General features: G+C 48.4%; 1 protein-coding gene across 2 annotated transcripts; it reads left to right on the forward strand.

Annotated features, from left to right (window-relative positions):
• Nucleotides 1-1,480: 1,480 nt before the first annotated feature.
• Lpo (lactoperoxidase) lies at nucleotides 1,481-21,073 on the forward strand. 2 transcript variants are annotated; one of them, XM_029483090.2, is made up of 14 exons: nucleotides 1,485-1,588; nucleotides 4,086-4,184; nucleotides 5,060-5,137; nucleotides 6,162-6,252; nucleotides 8,768-8,922; nucleotides 9,628-9,745; nucleotides 10,053-10,182; nucleotides 10,863-11,066; nucleotides 12,439-12,763; nucleotides 13,248-13,408; nucleotides 16,876-17,128; nucleotides 17,930-18,103; nucleotides 19,979-20,216; nucleotides 20,404-21,073. In XM_029483090.2, exons 3-14 carry the CDS (start codon nucleotides 5,062-5,064, stop codon nucleotides 20,609-20,611), a joined length of 2,133 nt encoding a protein of 710 aa, XP_029338950.1. In that variant the 5' UTR covers nucleotides 1,485-1,588; nucleotides 4,086-4,184; nucleotides 5,060-5,061; the 3' UTR covers nucleotides 20,612-21,073. The 2 variants fall into 2 exon arrangements, with proteins under 2 accessions (XP_021033833.1, XP_029338950.1); XM_021178174.2 differs by lacking the exon at nucleotides 4,086-4,184 and having other exon boundaries at nucleotides 1,481-1,588.
• Nucleotides 21,074-22,995: the final 1,922 nt, after the last annotated feature.

The raw sequence follows: 22,995 nt of genomic DNA on the forward strand, positions 1-22,995 counted from the left end.
GAGAGGAGAGGAGAGGAGAGGAGAGGAGAGGAGAGGAGAGGAGAGGAGAGGAGAGGAGAGGAGAGGAGAGGAGAGGAGAGGAGAGGAGAGGAGAGGAAAGAAAGTTCCACCTTGAAATGGCTTGGTGGTAGAGCACTTGCCTGGCACTGTCCAGGCCCAAGACTGAGCCCAAGCACAACCACCCTCAAATAAAATCTGTCTAAGACAGAGCTTCCTGAACCCATAAGTGCAAAACTAGAAACAGGCTCCAGCATTCACAAAATAGATAGGAAGGAACTGCTTGGCTGCAGAGCTAAACTGTTTCAAAAAAAACAAAAAAAAAAAAAACAAAAACAAACAAACAAACAAGAGGACCCTGGTGTCTGCGTCCTTTGCTGGGCAGCAGCTTTCTTCTGAGATGCCCAGCTCATTTGCCTGTGTTCTTCGGAAGAGAAATGCTCTTTAAGAAGCTGACTGTTCAGATCTGTGATCCTGGGACTGTGGAAGCTGAGGTAGGAAGACTGTGTGATGCTAAGGCTAACCTGGGCTGCATAATGAGCTCTGAGACAGCTGGGGCTACATCATGAGACTTTGTCTCAAAAACAAAAGAGAAATAGTCTTTAAGTATATTTCAGTGACGGAGATGGGCGATCACTTTCCTCAAGGTGAAACCCGTGGTCTGGGCTATGGTGGATGAGTGTCCTTTCTAAGTGTTTCTCACCCAAAGATGACCTCACAGAGCCCATCTTGTAAAACACGCTAATGAAATTCTGTCTTCTCCGATCCATTTCCTTCTTATTTGGTTCTGACCCATCTGACACTTTTCAAGTCACCGAGATAGAAGTCATCTATTAATCTCTGGGCTTTGGGTGGATATTTTTCTGGGGCCATGGTCATTTTTTAAGGCAACACCGTATAAAAGGTGTGAAGTCAGAGACCCATCATACTCATTAAACTAACCTTCGATTTTTTCCACTGTACAGTTCAAAACACTGAAAGGTGAATTGACTTGAGGGGTCTGTGACCCAGTGTCCTGATGGCGTGCGGGCTGATCTCTCCTCTCTGGTGACTCCTTCCAAAAAGCCAGTCTTTTGAGAATTTGATTCCCCCCAAGTTAATGTTGGTTAATCATCCTAAATGCAAAAGACAATCCATTATATCCTACCATGGATTGGCTAGAAGGTAAGGGAGGAGTCAAAAATGACGTGTAAAGGAATAAGGGTGACATTTAACTAGACTTAGTTCTGAGAGCTATTCAGATCCACCGGGGGTCACGCATGCACAAGACTTGGGGTTGAATCTTCCCTGCCTAGATCAAGCTGGCAGATTTTAAGCTGGAAGGTGGAAAGAGGAGTAACGCCGCCTAGTCAGCGCCTATTACATCAATTGCTCCCTGACATCCTATGGTTTCCTTATTGCGTGTGCCTGGAGTCACAGGGTGTTCCCTGCTGAGCCTGAGTGTGTGTGTCCTTTAAGCCAGTTCAACCTTGAAAAATCCTTCCCTCTGGGCCTTTCCCATAAGTACATTCTTACAGGAGTATATAAAAGACCAACTCGTCTAAGCAGAAAAAAGTTTCTGGCTGCCACGGGAGGTCAAGGCACACTGCAGGTAAGTCGTGTTAACCTTTCCTGCTTCCTGCAAAGTGGATGATGAAATCCCAAGACTGGAGAACATTTAGTCCTTAATTTGGACTTGTCTTCCTTGGGCATTTTCCGGTGCCAGATTTAACTATGAATCGGCAACTTTTTGCCCTGTCCTTTAGGGGATGACTAAATCTGCCGCAAGGCAAGAAGCCTTTTCTGCCCCTGCACACCAGGCAGGACCACCATTCATCAACTGTCAGGACTGGAAGGTCCCATGAAGCTTTCTTGTCTGTACGATTTAGAAAAAGAGACCCAAGACAGGTGTCCAGGGTCACTCAGAAAGTTGAGGAGACAGTTGTTTGTTGAGTTCGGTGTTCTTCAGACAGAGCTGAAATGATACTCCTCACTGTAGTAAGGTGTCCCTGTCGTGGGCAGGGGGTGGGGGTGGGGTACCTAAGCCAGGGCTCTCAAAGTTTCACCTCCTTCATGCCTGTTGGCTGCAGCAGATCTGAACAGCTGGTCAGCCCTGATAATCTAGTCACTGTTTTAAATATTCTGCAATCCTCTGGGTCTCAACCAAGTGCCAGACCTGTAGGTACTAGATGGGTTTCATCTGGGGAGAGCTGAGGGGTTAAGTTGTATTGCTTTTTATGTAACTGATTAAACTCAGCCCATACCCAGTGAGTCACCTCCAGCTAGGACAAAGGAGTCTTTTTTCCTAGGGGCGGCTTGATAAAAGTCCCTGAGAATATAGAAGGAAAATAAACTCAAATCTCAGACTCAGTTTCTTCTATCAGCATGTCACAGCCTGCTTCTGACTCGAGGTCTAGGGAAAAATCCCCACCCACCAGCAAGATGCACTGGATAGCTGGATGCCAGCTGGGTGTTGCTAATTCCATTCGGTATTGACAGTCTCTACCTGGAGATATCAGATCTCACAGGTGGAATGCTCAGTCCCCGAGAGTGAACCCTGATTTCAGAGCCAGTCACAAACTCCAGGCTGTTCTGCCTAGGAGTCTGACAGCCTTCCCACAACCCCTCTTTAAACTTGACCAATTTGCTAGAGATGCTCACAAGACACAGGGGAACACTTTGGTTATTTCAAAGGACACAGGGCAACGAGGTATGTCCAAAGGAACGTAGGGTATCTCTGCTTTCTCTGGGCATATCCCTTCTAGCAAGTTCCACGTGTTCGATCATCTAGAAGCCCTCTGGAGTCTTATAGCATAATACAACCAAAGCCCAGACAGCCACATAGACCTAATGTTAATAGGCTGAGTGGGAAATCCCAATAAGGCTCGTCTGTTGAGATTCTTCTTAGCTTCTCTGAGCATCATTCCTCCCTCCCTCCCAGACAAAGGGCAGGATCCCTACTGAAATGGGAGGGTTATGGTTTATTATCAGATGACATAGTTCAAAGAATTTCATGGTCCACACCAATACAGAAAGATTGTGTGTGTGTGTGTGTGTGTGTGTGTGTGTGTGTGTGTGTGTGTGGTGGGGCATTGATTAGAATTGATTAGAGAGTTTGTCCTGGGGGGGGGAGAAATCATGGTTTTTATATTTTAATTTAGGGAAGGAGCTTTGAACTAGGAATTACTGTGGATGACAATCATGTGTGGGAGGGATGTTGGATATGGGTGTGATCATATATCAAATGAGATTTCTAATATATGAAACAGGGAGCGATATGTCACCTATTGTAATATCACAGTTCTTGCCTCTGCATCCTCCTCTTTATTCCAGAGCTGCTTGAAAGGTCAAATACAGTGTTCTGCCCGGGGATGGGGTGTTCACTGGCTTTCCGGTTGGCTCTTTCCACCATCAACCTCAACAGGTTCTTGCCGTTGGTGGAAATGAATTCCAACACTTCCTTCCCGCTCAGTCTTTCGACTTGCAAGTCTGAGAGTCAAACTCTGGAAGGTCACAGTACTCAGTGTGGTCTTCCGGGCAGCACTATTGCCCAGGAGCTTGCTGTTGGTGTAGACCCAGGGCCACCTCCCACCCCGTGCTAAGCCAGAGTCTGTACTCTTCCAAGATCATTAGATGATTCTTACACGCACGACCGTATGAGAAACTGACTAAGGGCTTATCAACTGGCCCTGTACAAACTCCAGAAGTTAAACCTCTCCTTTCTGTCACTCATTCAGTATATGTTCAGTGCTAATTTGTACCAATGCTGAGCTTAGACACACACACATGCACACGCACCCGCACACATACCCGCACATGCACAAACACGCGCATGTACAAACACGCACACAGGCACACAATAAAGCATTGGCTTCCGGGAACTCATGGCCTTATTTGAAAACAGGCATGAAAAGACTCAAGTAAAATCCTGAGGTAGGATGTGATGGAAATAACCTAACTTTGCCCAGAGAAACCTGTTAAATGTTACGAAGAAGAGGATAACTGGCTGGGGTTTTGAAAGCACACAGGCGTTCATGAGGCAGAGGGGACATTGCTTGAGAAGAGGCATGGACTTGCATCTGTGCTTTCCTCTCCCTCCTCCTCCCTAGACACAGGAGGAGAAGAGGCTGTGGATCTCTCTTCAGAGCATGCTCTGAGTCTCAGGGAAGGGCTTGGGACATGCCTAAACTGAATGTGAGGCCAAGAAGGTAGGTAAATGCCTTAAACATCACAGAACTCCAGTATTCTGTATGCTTTACCCAGGCTGCCTTCAGCTGCAGACAACGTCTTTCCCAGACGACTTGCTCAAACCTATTTTCCAGTGTCAGGACCCCACGTTTGCCTGGCTTTGCTTTCAGCCCCACACCCTTGCTTCACACCAGCCCGGAACATGGCCATAACACAGAAAATAATTCAGCTTTGGCCTTGAATTCTTTCTTTCTCTTTTTAATGAGGGGAGAGAGAGAGAGAGAGAGAGAGAGAGAGAGAGAGAGAGAGAGAGAGAGAGAGAGAGAGAGAGAGAGAGTCAAAGTAAAGAAGAAATGAGAAGCCAGGTTTCCTAATCAGATATGGCAGAGGGAATGGGAGGGTTGGTGTTCCATGGGTCAAGCGCCCCAGTTTTGAGGGAGGGGAAAGTCCTGTGGAATTTCTAAGGAAAGGTGTGCTGTGTTCCCTCCCCTGTGCCACCCCAGCGGAGCCTGGCTATCAGGAAGCAAGCTATCTAAAGAAGGAGGCAAAAGAACCCCTAAAACTTGGGAAATTTTCTCCTGTCTGTGACATAACAAGTCCAGGCTCTCCAAGCAGAATGGGACATCTTGGATCATTAGACCCTGCCCCTTACTGGCAGGCCGGTGGCCCAGTGTTAAGAAATTTGCCCAAGATCATGGGGTGGGCAAATGCAGAGCTCTCTCAGGTCCTCAGGCCCTGAAGCCCCTTCCCTCCTGCGCCTTTCTGCCTCTCCCAGCCTGTGAATACTGTGAGTTTGTATAGCTAGGGCATCTGAGTTTGCCTGGGATTTCCCCGTTTTCTGAGATTCCATCGCTCTCACTAAGGCTTCTAGTATACGACCCTGGTCTCGTTTCAGTGATGAAAGTGCTTCTGCATCTCCCAGCCCTCCTGGCTTCCCTGACCTTGCTCCAGACTGCGGCATCTGCCAGCAATGGTAAGCGTCATGGTGTATTTGTTTCTTGGACTAAGACAAGGTACCATAACCTGGGTGGCTGAAATCAATGCCGATTTATACTTACACGGCCCAGAAGGCTAGAACTTCAAGACAAAGGGAATGGGAGGGCCATGTTCCTCCTAGAGACCCTAAAAGAGGAGGCTCCCTAGCCTCTCCTGGCTCCTGGTGGCTCGAGGCAACTTTATATCATTAACTTGTAGCTACCCTGAGTTTTACATGCCTTCTTCCTGTGTCCTTTCCTAAGCCCACCAGTCACTGGACTTCAGGTTCATGTCCTCATCCGAATTAATCAGATCTGCAAAGCCTGTTTGAAAATAAAGTCACAGGCTGACGATCCAAAGGGACACTGCTCAATCTGGTGCAGTCTCCTTGCCCAGAAAAGAGGCAGCCTCTCATATTCCACACCCCAACCTGGAGAGAGCAAGACGAGCATCTCTCCTTTCATGTCCTGGCTATTGGCTGGACACTGATGGGCTTGTTCAAGGGATCACAGGACCATCTCACCCGATCCCAGGCAGCCCAAGCTGCGTGGTCACACTGAATGCCCTATTGTCCTCTTCCTGGGCTCTGTACCAGAATCCCATAGGGCAAATTTGACATCTTGCTGAAGAGCAAACAGGTCGCTTTCCATTCTGTTAATCACCTACCTTTAAGGCAGTGGTTCTCAACCTGTGGGTCTCGACCCCTTTGTAGGGGTCATTTGACCCTTTCACAGGGGTTGCCTATCATCAGATATTCACATTACAGTTCACAACAGAAGCAAAATCACAGTTAAGAAGTAGCCACAAAAATAATTTTATGATTAGGGGGTCACCACAACATGAGGAGTGGTATTAAAGGGTCCGCAGCATTAGGAAGACCGAGGACCAGTGCTTTGAGGACTTTTGTAGTATATCTTAATCTTGAACCCCTATGAGTTAATGGCTGCTGGGGTCAGGGTGGGGGACTAAGATCTCAAAGGAATGGTAATTGATACCCTGCTTCCTGCTTTTCCCTCCCCAAGCTTCAACTGTCGAAACTGACATCATCATCCACAACACAGTGGAAGAGGTCAAGGTCTGGGTCAACAAGGCCTTCCTGGATTCCCGGGACAGGTAAATGAGACTCGTGTGTGTTACCTCCCCTTCCTGTTAGTGGCAGGTGCACCTTGACCAGTCCCAGCAAGCCATCGAGCCAAAGCAATTATAAAACGTGCCTTTCTACCACTCTCCACCCGCACCAAGAATGTAGCAAGCAGGAACAATTAGCTTCCGAGTTCTAAAAATTCCAGCTTCTAAAATGCCTGGGGGGGGGGCATCTAATATAATCTGATAAGGACTTCCCCTCCATGTGGCCCAGGGGTTCCTTTGGTTATAACCTACCAGATATAACAGAAAGTTTTTTCATTCAGTTAATATAGTCCGACTTGGGTCAGGCTCTCTGGAAACAGAACCGTAGGCACAGAGTCGGTGCGGGTAATTTGAGAAAGAAGTGCTCTCAAGCAAGGTTACCGCATAATGCGACATCGAATGTGGCTTGAACTCCAGCCTCAGCCTGACTGCACTGCCACCACCCACCCACAGAGACCCAGAGTGTAAGGTGCACTTCAGAGCCTTGTCCCACCTTAGAGCAAGGAAGTAGAGCTTTCACATATCCACAGTAGGTTGACATGGCCCAGGCTTGAGGCTCCGGTGGCAAGTGTTAAGTGTGCTGGTTTTACTGCTGGGAACTCTAATCAGGCAGTGGCAAAGGCTTGGGAACAAGTGACAAATAAGGCTACAGGGGTGAGCCTAGAGGCTGTACCTACAGCAGCCAGCCAAAGAACACAGAAACCCTTTTTGATGGATCTGAGGAGGCCTGGATCAACTAAGCCACCCCATGCAGAGGACTGAGGCTCATGAAACAAGCAATCCCATGATTCTTTTGGTGACTTTTAGATTGCTTTTAGTCTCCGGAAAAGTATCGTTTCAGGAGGTCAAAGATCAATCTAAGGAGGCAAAGTCCCATGCGACTGACTTTCTTGCTCTGTAGTGACAAAAGGGGCTGGGGAAAGGGGGGGGGGGGCGGGCGGCAGAAGTCCTCTCCCTTGCTCTATGATAGGCTCCTCCCACCCCACCAAGTCCTCCATAGGGCTGAGCGGAGAGAGGAGCAGGAAAAACAGGGGTGGCAAATCCACCAGTCCTGAACAGCTCAGTGCCTCAGTGGAACCCCTCTTTGGGTACTTTTCTGGGTACTCAAAGATATCTATTACCAGCTCAAAGACCTGGAAAAATTCTCTGGCCTACACTGAGAGCTCCAACCCTGTGCTTAGGGTATCTAACTTTAGACGTGAGTCCTGGGCTACTGAGCTATACTGTCTCATAAAAACAGCAGAAAGCTGGGTGTAATGTTGTGTGGCTTTAGTCCTGGCACCCCAAAGGCAGAGGCAGACAGAACTCTGGAAGTTTGAGGGCCAGCCTGGTCTACATATCCAGGCTAGCCTGAGCTGGGTTGTTTTTTGTTTGTTTGTTTGGTTGGTTGGTTGGTTGGTTTTGGTTTTTTGAGACAGGGTTTCTCTATATAGCCCTGGCTGTCCTGGCACTCACTTTGTAGACCAGGCTGGCCTCGAACTCAGAAATCTGCCTGCCTCTGCCTCCAAGTGCTAGGATTAAAGGCGTGCGCCACCACGCCCGGCTGAGCTGTTGTTGCATAGTAAAAGCTTATGGGTTTTTGGTTGGTTAGTTTGGTTTGTTTGTTTTAAGGTAGCAAAAGACAGCATGACTTTTGATATATCCTGGGAGTCTTTAGGGAGGTTAGGCTGAGGCTAGCCCTCCTGAGCCTTTTCTCTCATGTCCCTTGGACTAAACCATGGTACCTACCAGCACTTTAACTCGAGCTAGTGGCCTGCTGTAAAGGACAGGACAGGCATTACAAGCAAGATTTAAACACAACCATGAAGGCTGGGTTTGTGAGAATCTGAGCCATACTTCAGAGACTTGGAGACAGGGGCCTTGTAGATAGATCTTCACTCACAAGAAAACTGAGGCTCAGCGAGGCAACAGAGGGGTCTCATGCCGCTGGCCTCTCTGCATTGTCACAGGCTTCAGAGTAGAAGGCCTTAGAGATTCTTATTTTGCACATAGAAGATACAGGACTAAGGCCGAGCTTTCCTGAGATGTTCGGCGTAGGCTGGGTGCTTCCAGACACAGACTCCACACCAATTCTAGGCCCAGATGCACGGGCAGAACTGGAGGTCCATGTGTGTCCTCGTTCTAGAATTCTTAGGCTATAAGGCTCGGCAGTATACCAGGAGTTCTCAAGTCTGGATTCATCCATTGTAGGACCTGGGTGGTCTTAAGGCGCCCAGTTGGTTCTGACATAATCAGGCCACAAACAGCCTGGCATTCAGGAATCTTTTGGTCCATCCGCCAGCTTTACTTAAGGCCAGACTTAATGTTCCACGGCCTCTGTGGCTGAAGAGGTTTTCCGTCAGTATCAGAAGAGACAAGGGGAAGATGCTGAAAGCCCATGTTTACTCCTCAGAACCCTTGTGGCTTTCCCTGTACAAACACTACTACCTTGTGCCTCTCCCGTGAGCCACTGCCACACTTCTAAGGAACCTGCTCGCTCATGATCCCCATTGGTTCCTAGGCTGAAGAAGGCCATGACAACCAAGACACATAGCACCCGTCACCTGTCAGATTATCTCAAGCATGCCAAAGGCCGGACACGCACAGCCATCCGGAGTGGGCAGGTGTGGGAAGAGTCCCTAAAGAAACTGTCTCAGTTTCTCACCAATGTCACAGGTAAAGAAAACAGGCTAGACATTTATTTATTGATTGATTGATTGATTGATTGATTATATGTAAGTACACTGTAGCTGTCTTCAGACACTCCAGAAGAGGGAGTCAGATCTCATTACGGATGGTTGTGAGCCACCATGTGGTTGCTGGGATTTGAACTCCAGACCTTCAGAAGAGCAGTCGGGTGCTCTTACCCACTGAGCCATCTCACCAGCCCCCACGGGCTAGACTTCTAAAGAGAGGAAGGGATCATCAGTACAGAACAGAGGCCACTAAGAGCTGTTGGGGACTATTTACACAGAAAGACAAATCCACCTTCCTTCCTAAGCCCAAAGGACATACTGGCAAACCTCAGCGGTCCCTTGGGGACAGTTAAGCCAATGTCCCTTTTGCAGATGAAAGAACTCCTTGTGACAAGGTTATATTGCCAACTGATGGAGAAGGGACATCTGTGTTCAGTGTGTTATGTGTGTGTATGTGTGTGTGTGTCTGCCTGGAGGAAATACCAAAGTCAATAAACAGGGTTTCCTACCCCAAACCAGTGTTCTCGCTCCTGTAGATGAAGCCTCCGGTGTCAGATAGGTTTCCTGAGAGTATGTCTTAAGAGATGAAACTTGTATTCTCTTCTGGGTTACACCGAGCTGCCATCTCTAGTTTGTTGCCAGTATCTCTGAACTCCGACCTGTTTGGGGTTCTCTTTTGTTTCAGGTCAAGGCCTGGATTTGACTTCGCTCTCTTGGGAGGCAGGCTGTAATCCCCCTGCTCCAACAATGACTTGCAACATAAGTAGTCCTTACCGGACCATTAATGGATACTGTAACAACAGGTGACCCTAACACCCACCACCCCTACCAGCATCTTTGCCCCATGGACACTGCTGACACAACTCCTGAGTCCCTCTGAAGACAACGTATCTCCAGTGAGGCCACTTGTGACCCACTGGGAACAGTCCTTGCCACTACTCAGACAGTCCTAGGTTTTAGGGTTGGGAAAATTCAGAACCTCACAGTGCAGAGGGCCCCTCCTCCACATCTGCTTTTCCTCCCGTAGAGCTCAGGTTAAGGGATGCAGGATGAGGGCGGCAAGCCGGAAGGCCAAGTGCTGAGGCTGAGAGCCTTCTTATTGGGTTTCAGGAAGAATCCAGCGCTGGGATCCGCCAACAGGGCGCTGGCTCGATGGCTGCCCGCAGAATACGAGGACGGGCTCTCCCTCCCTTACGGGTGGACTCCGGGGAAGTTGCGGAACGGCTTCCCTCTTCCGCAGGTGAAGGAGGGCGGGGTATAGGATGGGAGGGAAAAAGCCACACGCCAGAACATTGCACTCTAAAAAGGAAAATGAGAGGCGCGACTGAGATTAGGATTTGCGCTCGAGCGATATGTTCCCCAAACTGCCGCGAGGGGTCAGCAGAACCCGGGGCCTAGGCAGGTGGTGGTGGTAATGTCCCAACTGTCACAGGCTGATACCCTGGGGTCTCCCAGGCAGATGGTTTCTTTGCACTATTCTACTTGCGCCTACTGTGTCCCAGCCCCTGGAGTGCACCAGCTGTCGTTTTCCTGTAGATCCGATCTGTTGGCCTCGTCTGAATTGGCAGCCAGTCTCCAGGGTCCCTCGTCCCATATCCAGAAACCTGGCACTTCCATCAGAGGCAGTCAGAAGCAGCTTGTCTTTGTTTTCCCTCTCCATAGTAAGGCTACTTGACTATTGTCGAGTCATGCAGACCCAGGTTTAATCCCATCCCTGTCGCCTTGCAGCTGCAGGACCAAGAGCATCAGCTTCCACTCTCTAACGTTCTATGTCCTCAGCTACAACGTGTTATCATGCACCCAGTACCTCACAAGCTCCTCTTGGGACTAGATCGTAGGTCCTCAGCAATCCGGTGTTGACTTTTAATTCTCAGCGCATGCTTTCTTCCAACCTGACCTCCCCGCTCCCTCCATGTGCAGCCCCGGGAAGTCTCTAACCAGATTGCAGCCTATCTGAACGAGGACGTTCTGGACCAGAAGAGATCCATGCTCTTCATGCAGTGGGGTCAAATCGTGGACCACGACATGGACTTTGCCCCTGAAACTGAAATGGGGAGTGATACCTACACCAAAGCCCAGTGCGACGAACACTGTATCCAGGGAGACAACTGCTTCCCCATCATGGTAGGCCTCTGCAGCCAGACGCTGTCCCTGACCACTCTCCGTGGATCACGTGTCCCTTGCAACTTCCCACGTAGCACGCATCCCCAGCCGGAAGATCAGGATCTCTTGATAGCTTTGGATGCTGCTTCATAGCTTTATATCCGTTCATGGGCTCAGCCATTCACTCAGTAATTAGACAGTAAGAGTATTTTATGTCAGGGAGTGCAGCAAGCACTGGGGATTCATGGGTGAGGCACTGTTCTTGCTCTCAAGGACAAAAGGCTGGCATGAAAGTGAGCGTGTGAACCTATTGACAGAATCGGGAACTCTGTGGAGGGTTGTCTGCACCCCCACCCAGTGGGTTCTGAGTCTCCTGGGGGCTGGTTAGAAATGCAGACTCTCATGCCTGACCACCAGCACCACCCCTGCCAGGTGTTGGGAGATGTAGTCTGCATTTTTATCAAAACACATCCATGCCGGGCGTGGTGGCGCACGCCTTTAATCCCAGCACTTGGGAGGCAGAGGCAGGCGGATTTCTGAGTTCAAGGCCAGCCTGGTCTACAGAGTGAGTTCCAGGACAGCCAGGGCTACACAGAGAAACCCTGTCTCGAAAAACAAAACAAAACAAAACACCCCCAACAACAACAAAACACATCCATCCATCCCATGCAGCCCCCTTCCAGCCAAGGGATTCATCCTATACTTAGTTTGTGAAACTAAGTAAGTTCCCTGGAGGATGGCTTCCATTAAGGCGCTTCGGCAGAGGCGAGGAGTGTCCAACAGCAGCGCAGGGGAGAGAGAGCGGCTTGAAGTGGTCTCTTCTTAACCATAAATTTTGTACTTAGTCATTTATTCACCCAAACAACAAATCGAGAGTCTGTGCTGTGGTATAAATTTAAAAACAAAACAAGACATCTTTCCCTCCTAATTTGTGGGTGCTGAGACACGTTAACCTATTGACCAATTGAGACCATTCTCTAAGGTGTAAAGGACTTGGCGGTCTGACTCACAGGCTCTTTGAGGGCCAGAATGAGATGAAGTATGCATAGTGAGTGGCTGGCACAAGGCAGTTCCAGGGTCAATATTTCGGTAATAATTACTAAACCTCATGTCATATGCCGCTTGCCCCGTCTCAGGCTCTCGAGAAATCCTCTTTGCCATCTCTGAGCGCTTACTGTGAAAGAATGAATTATTGCTTTCAGCTCTTACACACCAGGATATAATGAACTTTGGAGTATCATGGGCCCGGGAAGTGTATTGTCAGTGGGAGGCATCTAGGGCCAATGTCTGGCCGGGAAATCACCGTGAGCATCTTTTCCTCCAGCCTGACCCTGGGAAGCAGTGCCCGGGCATAGATATTTTGTGTAATCACCCCCAACCCATCTCTCTACAGTTCCCAGCTGGTGACCCTAAATTAAAGACTCAGGGGAAGTGCATGCCTTTCTTCAGAGCTGGATTTGTCTGCCCCACACCACCCTACAAATCCCTGGCCCGAGAGCAGATCAATGCTCTAACCTCTTTCCTGGATGCTAGCCTAGTGTATAGCCCTGAGCCAAGCCTGGCAAATCGACTTAGAAACCTCAGCAGCCCCTTGGGCCTCATGGCTGTCAATGAAGAAGTCTCAGACAATGGGCGGCCCTTCCCACCTTTCGTCAAAATGAAACCCAGCCCCTGTGAGGTCATCAATGCCACAGCTGGTGTGCCCTGCTTCTTGGCAGGTGAGTCTAGCCAGGGAGGGGAAAAGAGGGTCTAAGGGACAAGGGGATCACCGAAGGAGGAGGCGCCATCTCAGGATTTGTCCAGAAAAATGTTCCAAGTCACCTCTGTCTGTAGCACTAAACTAGGAGTAGAGTAGGGGCCCCATCAAAGAACAAGTGTTCACTGTAGAAGAAAAGAAGGAAGTCCAGGAAAAATACAAAGAAAATCCCTATGATCCCATCATCCACCGGGATTGGTTATTCACGTTTTAATATAAACGTTTCTAGTACTCTGTCACAGGCCCAGTTCTAGACAAGCTTGGTGGCACAATCTATAATCGCACACCATGCTTCACTGCCCATCTGGTTCTCCACCTCACTTTCCTTAGTCTACCTTGAAGGAGGGGCTTGGGAAAGAGTCGGGGTGGGTATCATCTTTCTCTGTGCAGGTCTCCGGCTCTGCTTGCTCAGAGAGAACGCATCTTCCTGTCTTTTGGGCTTCTAGGGGACTCCCGAGCCTCAGAGCAGATCTTGCTGGCCACATCCCACACACTCTTTATCCGGGAGCACAACCGGTTGGCCATAGAACTAAACAAACTCAACCCGCATTGGGACGGAGAGACGCTCTATCAGGAAACAAGGAAAATCATGGGAGCCTTTATACAGGTATGGAGGCAGGAGCCACCACTGGCCATCTTGGCTCTGTTTAGTTACTTCCGGCTGCATGCCCTCTTCCCGCATTCTGCCTTGCTCCTCCTTCTCATGTGCTTCTCTCCAAGTGTCTGACAGGCTCTATTTTAAATGTATCCCCATGTTCTGAATGTGGGGAGTTGTCCACATGTGGTCCCTCTGTGAGTCTACCCTGTCACCATCACTGAGGTTCTCTCACTCCTAGATCTGCCCCCTCGCAGTGACTTGAGCTAGTTTGATTTCTCTTCCTTTGGAATTCTTTCTATATAAGCTACACGCCATAGAAGTACTTGATTTTGGACTGCTTTCTCAGCTGAGTTAGAAGGGTTGAGTGTTTGTGTGTGTGTGTGTATTGTGTGAGAAGTGTGTGAGAGTGTGTGTGAATGATGTGTGTGTGTGTGTATTGTGTGAGAAGTGTGTGAGAGTATGTGTGAATGTGTGTGTGAGTGTGTATTGTGTGAGAAAGTGTGTGAGAAGTGTGTGAGAGTGTGTGTGAATGTGTGTGTGAGTGTGTATTGTGTGAGAAAGTGTGTGAGAAGTGTGTGAGAAAGTGTGTGAGAGTGTGTGTGAATGATGTGTGTGTGTGTGTGTGTGTGTGTGTTGGTTTTAAGACAGAGTCTCACTTAGTCCAGACTGGCCTTGCTTGACCTGCTGATCCTCCAGCCTCTACCTTCCAAGCGCTGAGATCATGGGCATCCAACTCTGTATCTGGCTTCTTAGAAGTTAGATCTTTAAAAAATAAAAATAAATAAACAAACAAATAAACAGCTGGGCATGGTGGCACACACCTTTAATCCCAGCACTTGGGAGGCAGAGGCAGGTGGATTTCTGAGTTCGAGGCCAGCCTGGTCTACAAAGTAAGTTCCAGGACAGCCAGAGCTACACAGAGAAACCCTGTCTCAAAAACAAACAAACAAGAAAGAAGTTAGATCTTTTATTATTGTCCTGTAGAATCCATACAGTCTAGTTTACTAGAGGTTCCTTTCTTGCTTGCTTATTTGCTTGTTTATTTATCTTTCTGCCTCTTCTTCCTCTCCTCTTCCTTCACCTCTTATTTGTTTGTTTGTTTGTTTGTTTGTTTTGCGACAGGGTTTCCTCTGTGTAGCCTTGGCTATCCTGGAACTCACTCTGTAGACCACAATGGCCTTGAACTCAGAAATTCACCTGCCTCTGCCTCCTGAGTGCTGGGATTAAAGGCATGCGCCACTGCCACCCACCTCCTGAAAGTTCTTCATTCACCTACTTTCTCTCTTTTGTACAGATTAGTGAAGTCTACTGATCTTTTCTACTTCTGGCCTTTGTCGTTTACACTCTACTGTTGAGTGAATTCAATCTTATTGCTGTTATCATTACTATTATTTCAAGTAGTGTATTTTTAGTAACACAGTTTTCTTCTTCGTTTTAATTTCTACTTCTTCGCTGAGACGTTTCCTATGTCCAATCCTTGTTTCAGAAAATTGTGTAATTAGTTGAGGAATTTAAAATCTTTATTGACTGTAGGGTTGGGGTGCAGCTCAGTGGTAGGGTGCTTAACCTAGCACAGTCAAGGCTCTGGATTCAATTTGAAACAGGGCAGCAAATAAGTAAAATATCTATGTGTGCGTGGGGGTGCGCACATAGGTCTTTGGCTATGCATGTACATCCGTGTATGTGGAGGCCAGAGGACAGACTTCCCCTGTGTCATTTCTCCAGAAGGCCAAACACGTTCTTTAGTTTTGAACTTACTAAGTAGGCTAGGCTGGCTGGCCAATAGGCTCTAGGAATGGACCTGCCTCTGCCTTCCATGCTCTGAGCTTGCAAGCCCATGCCACCATGCCCAGCTTTTTTTATGGGTTCTGGAGATCCCAGATGCACCGCTAATTCCACCAGATCCATGCTGCTGTGACTCTCACTCGGAATGTTGCTTTCCAGGTTCTTGGTAGTACTGAACACTTTGGTGATTTTAGTCCTATCTGAATCTTTATTCTAGCGTGTGGTTCCCCTGCCTAGGTTCTGGTCTGCCATTGTTTCTGCTCCATTAACAGCTTGGTTCTGAGTCCTTCCTATGTTCCTCTGGTTTGCTTTGCTCTTCCAAGGCATCTGAACTTCCCACTCCGCTTCTGCTAGGTCTGTCTTCAGGGCACTAAAGTGTTTTTTCTGGCTGTCTGTTGTTGCTAAGCAACCTCCTAGAAAAGCAGAAGCCATGGTGCATGGGTCTCCTTGGTGAAGAACCAAGGGTGAGTAGAAACAGACACAATGCTGCGGTGCCCCCACAGATGGCTTAGACGGTCCACAGCCTGGACTGAGGAGTAGGGCAGGGCTGGCCAGGGCTGAGGTCTTAGGGTGTGAGGCAGGGATTGGGGCTCTCTGCTAGCCTGTGTTGACTTTCCCTGGCCCTTTGTCTCTGGAAAGTAAAAGCAGGCGCGTGCGTGTGTGCGTGCGTGCGTGCGTGCGTGTGTGTGTGTGTGTGTGTGTGTGTGTGTGTGTGTGTGTGTGTGTAAGTTTCAGGCTGCTGCCAGGCTCTTCTTTCTGCACCCAGTTCAATCTGGGGTTATGAAGAACTCACATTGTTGTCCTCCAAGTTCTGGGGTCCCCAGACGTTCATATTCTTTTTCTAGCTTTCAGAGTTGAATGTCAGATCTCCTGGAGCTGGAGTTTCTGATACCTATGACCCATCTGATGTGGGTGTTGGATTGGGAACTGAACTCAAGTCCTCTAGGAGAGCAGCGAGTGCTCTTATAACCGCTAAGAAGCCGTCTCTCTTCTCTCTGTCTCTCTCTCTGTCTCTCTCTCTCTCTCTCTGTTTTTTGTTTTTGTTTTTGATTAGGTCTTATATTGCTCACCCAGCTGAGCTTGGCCTCCTGACCTTCATGCCTTCACATTGTCAGGACTAGGATGACAGATGTGTATCACCACAGCCGTTTGTTATGGCTGTTGTTGTTTTAGGATTATTTGAGTTGGAAATAGCAGTCTCACTATGCAATGCAGACTAGCCTCAAATTTGCAAACCTCCTGTCTTTGGGATGCTAGGATTAGACATGTATCACCACACAAGCTTGAAGTCCTCTTATTATTTCCTGTTGAATAATTTCCAGGCTGTTTAGTTACAGTGACCAGAGAGGAGAAAGAAAAAATGAGAATACATCACTTTGTTCTAAAACTAGACGCCCCCCATGACTATTTTTAATTATTAAGATGACCTATTGCCATATAAAATATTAGAGCCAGACATCTTGCATCAATTTGAAATGATCAATTAGTATAACTGGTGTGGAGATAGAATGAGGAATAGCTGAACGAATGCCATGATTGATTAGCAATGTCTGCCATGGCCATGGGAATGGAAACTGGGTACAAATGCTATCCACTTGGCATGCTCTTGGGCAGCAATTCCTCTCCAGCCTCCCGTTGTAGAGGCTCACACCTTGTCACATCCTTCCCTCACGAATCCTTTCTCCCTCCAGGTGGTCACCTTTAGGGACTACCTACCCATCCTACTGGGTGATGAGATGCAGAAGTGGATTCCCCCATACCAAGGCTACAATGAGTCTGTAGACCCCCGAGTTTCCAATGTCTTCACCTTTGCTTTACGCTTCGGCCACTTGGAGATTCCCTCTACTGTGTCCCGCCTAGATGAGAATTATCAGCCGTGGGGTTCGGAATCTGAGCTACCCCTGCACACCGTCTTTTTCAACACCTGGAGGCTGGTCAAGGACGGTGAGTCTTTCTTAGGGAGACGTTCTTGCCTGAGCCCTCTCATTTCTTCTAGCAGCTTGTAGGGACTCCTGGTATGGAAATCACCTTCCATACACTTCCTGTGTGGCCCTGGAGAAGGGAATTCATCTGACTGAGTCTTCATCTCCTTGTTCGTAAAATAAGGGCAATAATAGTGCCCACCTCACCAGGATATCAAGTGAAATGAGATTGATGTGTAGGGCACCCTATTTGGTTCCTAAGACCCAAGGAGTGACCAGTGAATACAAGTTACTTTCTCCTTCCAGCTTCTCAGAGCTGACATTCTTCTGCCATTTCCTAGACTATACTTCTCTGAACCCTGAAAAGAGAATTTGTGGGTGAGTAAATAGCTCTGTTCTAGAACCTCCTACCACCGTGAGGTATCATAGATTGAATGCAGTCATCTCATTCGTCAGCTGAATTTGACTTCCCTTCAAGCTTAACCAGTCAGGGATGTTTCTTCAAGATGCATGGTCCCTCTTCCTCCAGGGGAATCTGTGGAAGACAAAGGCGCTGACTCCTCCGAACTTGACCATGAAAACCCTTTTGGTATTCATCAGCCTATGAGGGCCCTTTTCTGTCACCTCAGAAAGGATAGCCTGGTCTCCTCTTACCCTGGCACAAAGGGCAGGCTACCTTGTGCTCTCCTCTTCTCTCCCTGCCTCCAATCAGAGACATTTCCTAGTCTTTCCCATTTCCTATTGAGAGAAGATGTCTGGGGCAGAGAGAATTCAGCTTGGATGATTCCTATCCTAAGGCTGGCCTCTGGGTGTCCCTTGGCAGGTGGAATTGATCCTCTGGTTCGAGGCCTGTTGGCCAAGAATGCCAAGTTAATGCGTCAGAACAAAATGATGACAGACGAGCTTCGAAACAAGCTGTTTCAACCAAATCACACCATCCATGGCTTCGACCTGGCTTCCATCAACATACAGCGGAGCAGAGACCACGGACAGCCTGGTGAGTGGGTCTGAGGTCTCACCTGGTCTGGAGACCTTCTGGGGCTCCTGGGCACTCTCTTCTGGAACCTGGAAGCCAATCAATCCTAGAGCTAGAGGCTTTTGAATGATTTTTAATTTTTATTTTATTTATTTTACACTCTGACCACAATTTCCTTTCCCTCCTCTCCTCCCAGTCCTTCCTACAACCTCCTCTCTTCCCTGCTCTCATCCACCCCTCCTCTGTTTCTCTTCAAAAAAGGGCTGACCTCCATGGATACCAATCAGCCATGGTATAGCAAGTTGCAATGAGACTAGGCACTTCCTCTTCTAACAAGGCTAGACAAGGCATCCCAGTAAGTGGAAAGTGTCCCAAAGGCAGGCATCAGAGTCAAAGACAGCTCCTACTCCCGCTGTTAGGAGTCCCACGAGAAGACTAAGCTACGACAACTGTAACATATGTGCAAAGGACCTTGGTCCAGCCCATGAAGGCTCCCTGATTGGCAATTTGATCTCTGTGAACCCTATGGGCTCAGGGTAGAGGCAAGCCCATTTTAAAACCCTTATAAGGGTTTCCTTATAAGGAATCAAGGGTTTCCTCTTCCAGGAAATGGAATCATCCACTTTCCTAATGCAGGGCTGTGAACACATATCTGATGTGATTACACGGTCCATCATCATCGTTCAGGGAAGCATGGTCTTGGGATCATGAGGCAGCGGAGTCAGGAAGCAGAGATAGATGGGTGATGCTGCAGCTTCCTTCCTGTCTGTGTTCAGACCACAGGCTGGTTCGGGTGTTCAGGGCGGGGCTTCCCACCATAATTAACCCTATATAGAAACTTGTTCGTGAGCATGCCCAGAGATTTGCCTCCTAGGCCTTTCAAGATCTCGTTACAGTGCCAATCAGTATCAACAATCACACTAGTTACAGAACTGGAGGCAAGCTTTAAAAGCTTTGCTCTTCTTTGTATGTATGGTGCTTGGAAAAGTGGCGAAACCCATAGTAAGCTGTAGGCATAAAAATTTTGCAACCTACTTTTAATAAGGGTTCAGTGTTTCCTCCAGCCTACTTTTCTAGATAAAAGTTATTAGGATATGGGGGTGTGGACCTGCAATAGTTTTTTGGGGGGCGAGTTTAAACTTCTTGGGCAGCAGTTCGGTCCTGTAGTAAACACCAAATATGATTGAGCAGCTTCATATCAGTCCTCTAGGCAGGCAGACACCAGGCACGAACCAGCAGCGGTAGTTCACTCCTGAAGAAACTGCCCGGCTACATGTGTATCTTTAGGGAAGAATAGCGAGGCAGAGCAAATCAAACCAAGGCTCTGTGCCAGTCTCCCACTGTCTGTGGGGTCATATCATACTCCTTCATCAAGCGTCCTTTCATGAGTTTGCTATATCAAAACATTCTTCCACCCGAGTCTGCTTCAGGAACACATGCTTTCACATGTTTTCTGTAGCAAGATATCCTTTCACCTGTGTGCCCCAGCAAAACATCGCTTGACAAAACTTTCCAAAGAAACTAGACGTTTCCATTTCAGTAAGCCTCGAGTCTTCCCCTGAGACTGAAGTGTCACAGATGACAGGCAGTGCACTATACTTTCCTTGTCTTAAAACTCCCAGACTTTGGGGCTGGTGAGATGGCTCAGTGGGTAAGAGCACCCGACTGCTCTTCCGAAGGTCCAAAGTTCAAATCCCAGCAACCACATGGTGGCTCACAACCACCCGTAATGAGATCTGATGCCCTCTTCTGGTGTGTCTGAAGACAGCTACAAATAAATAAATAAATCTTAAAAAAAAAAAAAACACTCCCAGACTTAACCAGCTGCTGGAGGTGGTGTATATCCCCAAGGGAAAACCGAAGTGAGATGAGCCAGCCTTACCTTCTCTCCCCTAGGGTACAATTCCTGGAGAGCTTTCTGTGGGCTGTCCCAACCAAAGACACTAGAGGAGCTGAGTGCTGTCATGGAAAACGAGGTGCTGGCCAAGAAGCTGCTGGACCTCTATGGAACCCCGAGCAACATTGATATCTGGCTAGGGGCCGTCGCTGAACCCCTGGTCCACAGGGGTCGGGTGGGGCCTCTCTTGACCTGTCTCCTGGGCCAGCAGTTCCAGCGGATCCGAGATGGAGACAGGCAAGTGAAATCATTATGGTGGAGGAGGAACCTTTCCCTTAGGCAGGGGTCCCCAAAGTTCTTCATGAGGTCTGACTTCATACCTCACTATAAAGGGGTCTTTTCCCTTTTCTAAGGATGTCCTTTGGCATTGTGGGGAAGAGCTAGCCACTGGACTGTGTAAAATGACCCTGCTGTGTCCTCGTAGGTTCTGGTGGGAGAACCCCGGGGTCTTCACAGAGAAGCAACGGGAGTCTCTACAGAAGATGTCCTTCTCCCGCCTGGTCTGTGACAACACTGGCATCGACAAGGTCCCGCTGAACCCGTTCCAGGCTAACGACTATCCCCATGGCTTTGTGGACTGCTCTTCAATTGATAAGCTGGACCTCTCACCCTGGGCCTCAGTGAAGAAGTAGGAACCTGCTGCTCACAGCTTCCTACATTGCACATGTCCGTGGTCCGAGATGCCATTTCAAACAGTTCCAGTGACCTACTCCTTTCATGTTGGACACCGAGGCCAAAGGCTGCCTCAGCCTTCCCAGCCTGTCCACTCAGCTGTCACCACCCTCGCCACCCTCTCAGCCTGACTCGAGACTTAGGCTTCTTAAGATGTCCTTCTAGCTTGTCAGACACTGCCTACCCTCTCCCTGAATGAGCACTGGCTGAGGCTGTGACCTTTGACCTTTATGGTTCCTCCCATCCTCCAAGACTAGCTCATAAGCATCCTGAGTCAGAGACCTCTGCCTGCCTTGTGAGTATGGCTTCTGGCCCTTAGCATAGTGTTGAACACACGAAATGCTCAATAAACATCAGGCTGTCCCCTCCTGGGGCAGGCCTGGAAACAGCTGTGTGTGAGTAACGAGAGGTTTATAATCCAGCTGTGTCTTATTGCTGAGTGGTCCTGGGCATCAATCAGGCTGACAAGGGAGAAGAGTAACCAAGTGGGAGATTCAAGAATTCTCAGAGCAGGGAGGAGGCAAGGGATTCCTGGTGTGTGTGGGGGGTGGGGGTGGGGGAGGGGGCAGGGGGAATAATACCACAGAGCAGTGAGAGTATGAACTTGGGGTGTCACTATTCTGGGGTCCCATGTGTAACCAAGCCTGGATTTCCCAAGAACTAAAATTTAACTCTTCTTCAGTCCTCCAAGAACACTTTATTCTTCTGGGACAGTTCTTGGAACCCTTCAAGCTTATGAAGAGGCAGTTTCAGAACATTCCTTGGGCTGTGATCCAATGTGTATTCATACATTCTTTAATTTGTCTAATAGGGTCTCACTTTATATTTTAGGTGAGCCTTGAACAATTATGTAGCCTAGAGTAGTCCCATCCTCCTAAATTTAGATAACTTCAGCCTTTTTCATGCTGGATTGTACTATCATGGCCTGACTGACATTCGAAAGAAAGAAAGAAAGAAAGAAAGAAAGAAAGAAAGAAAGAAAGAAAGAAAGAAAGAAAGAAAGAAAGAAAGGAAGGAAGGAAGGAAGGAAGGAAGGAAGGAAGAAAGAAAGAAAGAAAGAAAGAAAGAAAGAAAGAAAGAAAGAAAGAAAGAAAGAAAGAGAGGAGAAGGGGAAGGGGAAAGGGAAAGGGAAAAGAGAAAAGAAAAAGACACTCCAGGGGCTGGAGAGATGGACCAGTGGTTAAGAGCACTGGCTACTCTTCCAGGGAACCCTGGTTCAATTCCCAACACCCACAAGGCTGCTCTCAACTGTCCCAGAGGATCCTATGCCCTCTTCTGGCCTTTCAGAGTACTGCATGCATTTGGCACATAGGGATACTGCAGCCAAAATATCCATACACATAAACAAAAATCTAAAAATAAATAAATAGTAAAATGAAAAGACCCTCCAATATACAAGGCCCTGAGCTCAATCTTAACACTAAGGAAATTAATTAGCTAATTAATGAAATGATCAGTTGGTTAGCTAGTTGATTAATTAAATTTACCTGTCCGAGGCCTGGATGGTACAGGAGAATCATAAGTTCAAGACTGACCAGGGCTACAGAGCAAGTTCAAGGTCAGCCTGGCCAACTTAGCAAAACTTTTTCTCAAAATAAAAAAGGGGGGCTGGAGATATAGCTCAGTGGTACAGTGTTTGCCTAGCATATACAAGGCCCTAGGTTCAATACCAACCTGATTGGGGGGGAATTACCCTCCAGGTAAAGGCCAGTCAGGAAATCATTTCCTCAATTGCCTAGGGCAGTTCTGTGACCCTCCCCACCAGTCTCAGATGAGGCTCCGCCTCGGGGAACACCCCGCCCCCTCAGTGAGGTAATCGCGAGAGGTCCCAATCCTGCAGCTCCACGGTGAGGGGTCTGGCTTTACCTCACCATTCTCTCTTACCTTCAGCTCCCAGAGGGGTTCCCCACCTCTCATAAGTGAGAAGATAGGAAAGGAGAAGACAGAATCTGTTAATTCACTATGGACTGGCTCCTGACAAGACCACTGGCCAGGCACACCCTTCCCCTTCCCAGACACTGAGGTCTGGTCACTGGCAGCCTGAAATAAGGAGGCATCTGCCTCCTTGAGGATCCCTGGGCCTCACTGTGCTAGTCTGCAGAGACACAGAGGCCTCTATTCCCTCAGCAAAGCCTTCCCATCAGATCTCAGCTTTCTGTCTCACTGGCTAGCACTCTGTCCCCTCTGCTTCCCAGAGACTGACACAGAATGAGTATGCTGACAACATATGCCAGAACAATGAGCAAATGCCAGGGCTTAGTGGCCACATTCCCATTCCACATGAGAGATGAGGGTCTGCTGAGCGTGGCCTGGCCCCAAGGCTTCTAAGAGCTGGCTACCCTAC

The sequence above is a fragment of the Mus caroli genome, unplaced genomic scaffold, assembly GCF_978045245.1.
Source record: "Mus caroli unplaced genomic scaffold, Mus_caroli_1 scaffold_13, whole genome shotgun sequence".
NCBI classification, from domain to species: domain Eukaryota; kingdom Metazoa; phylum Chordata; class Mammalia; order Rodentia; family Muridae; genus Mus; species Mus caroli.

Excerpts from the sequence above, each read along its gene's own strand:
- Lpo (XM_021178174.2), top strand. The coding sequence starts at position 5,062 with ATGAAAGTGCTTCTGCATCTCCCAGCCCTCCTGGCTTCCCTGACCTTG. Across the intron at positions 18,104-19,978 it reads CAGAGACCACGGACAGCCTG|GGTACAATTCCTGGAGAGCT; the intron begins GTGAGTGGGTCT and ends TCTCTCCCCTAG. Across the intron at positions 20,217-20,403 it reads CGGATCCGAGATGGAGACAG|GTTCTGGTGGGAGAACCCCG; the intron begins GCAAGTGAAATC and ends GTGTCCTCGTAG.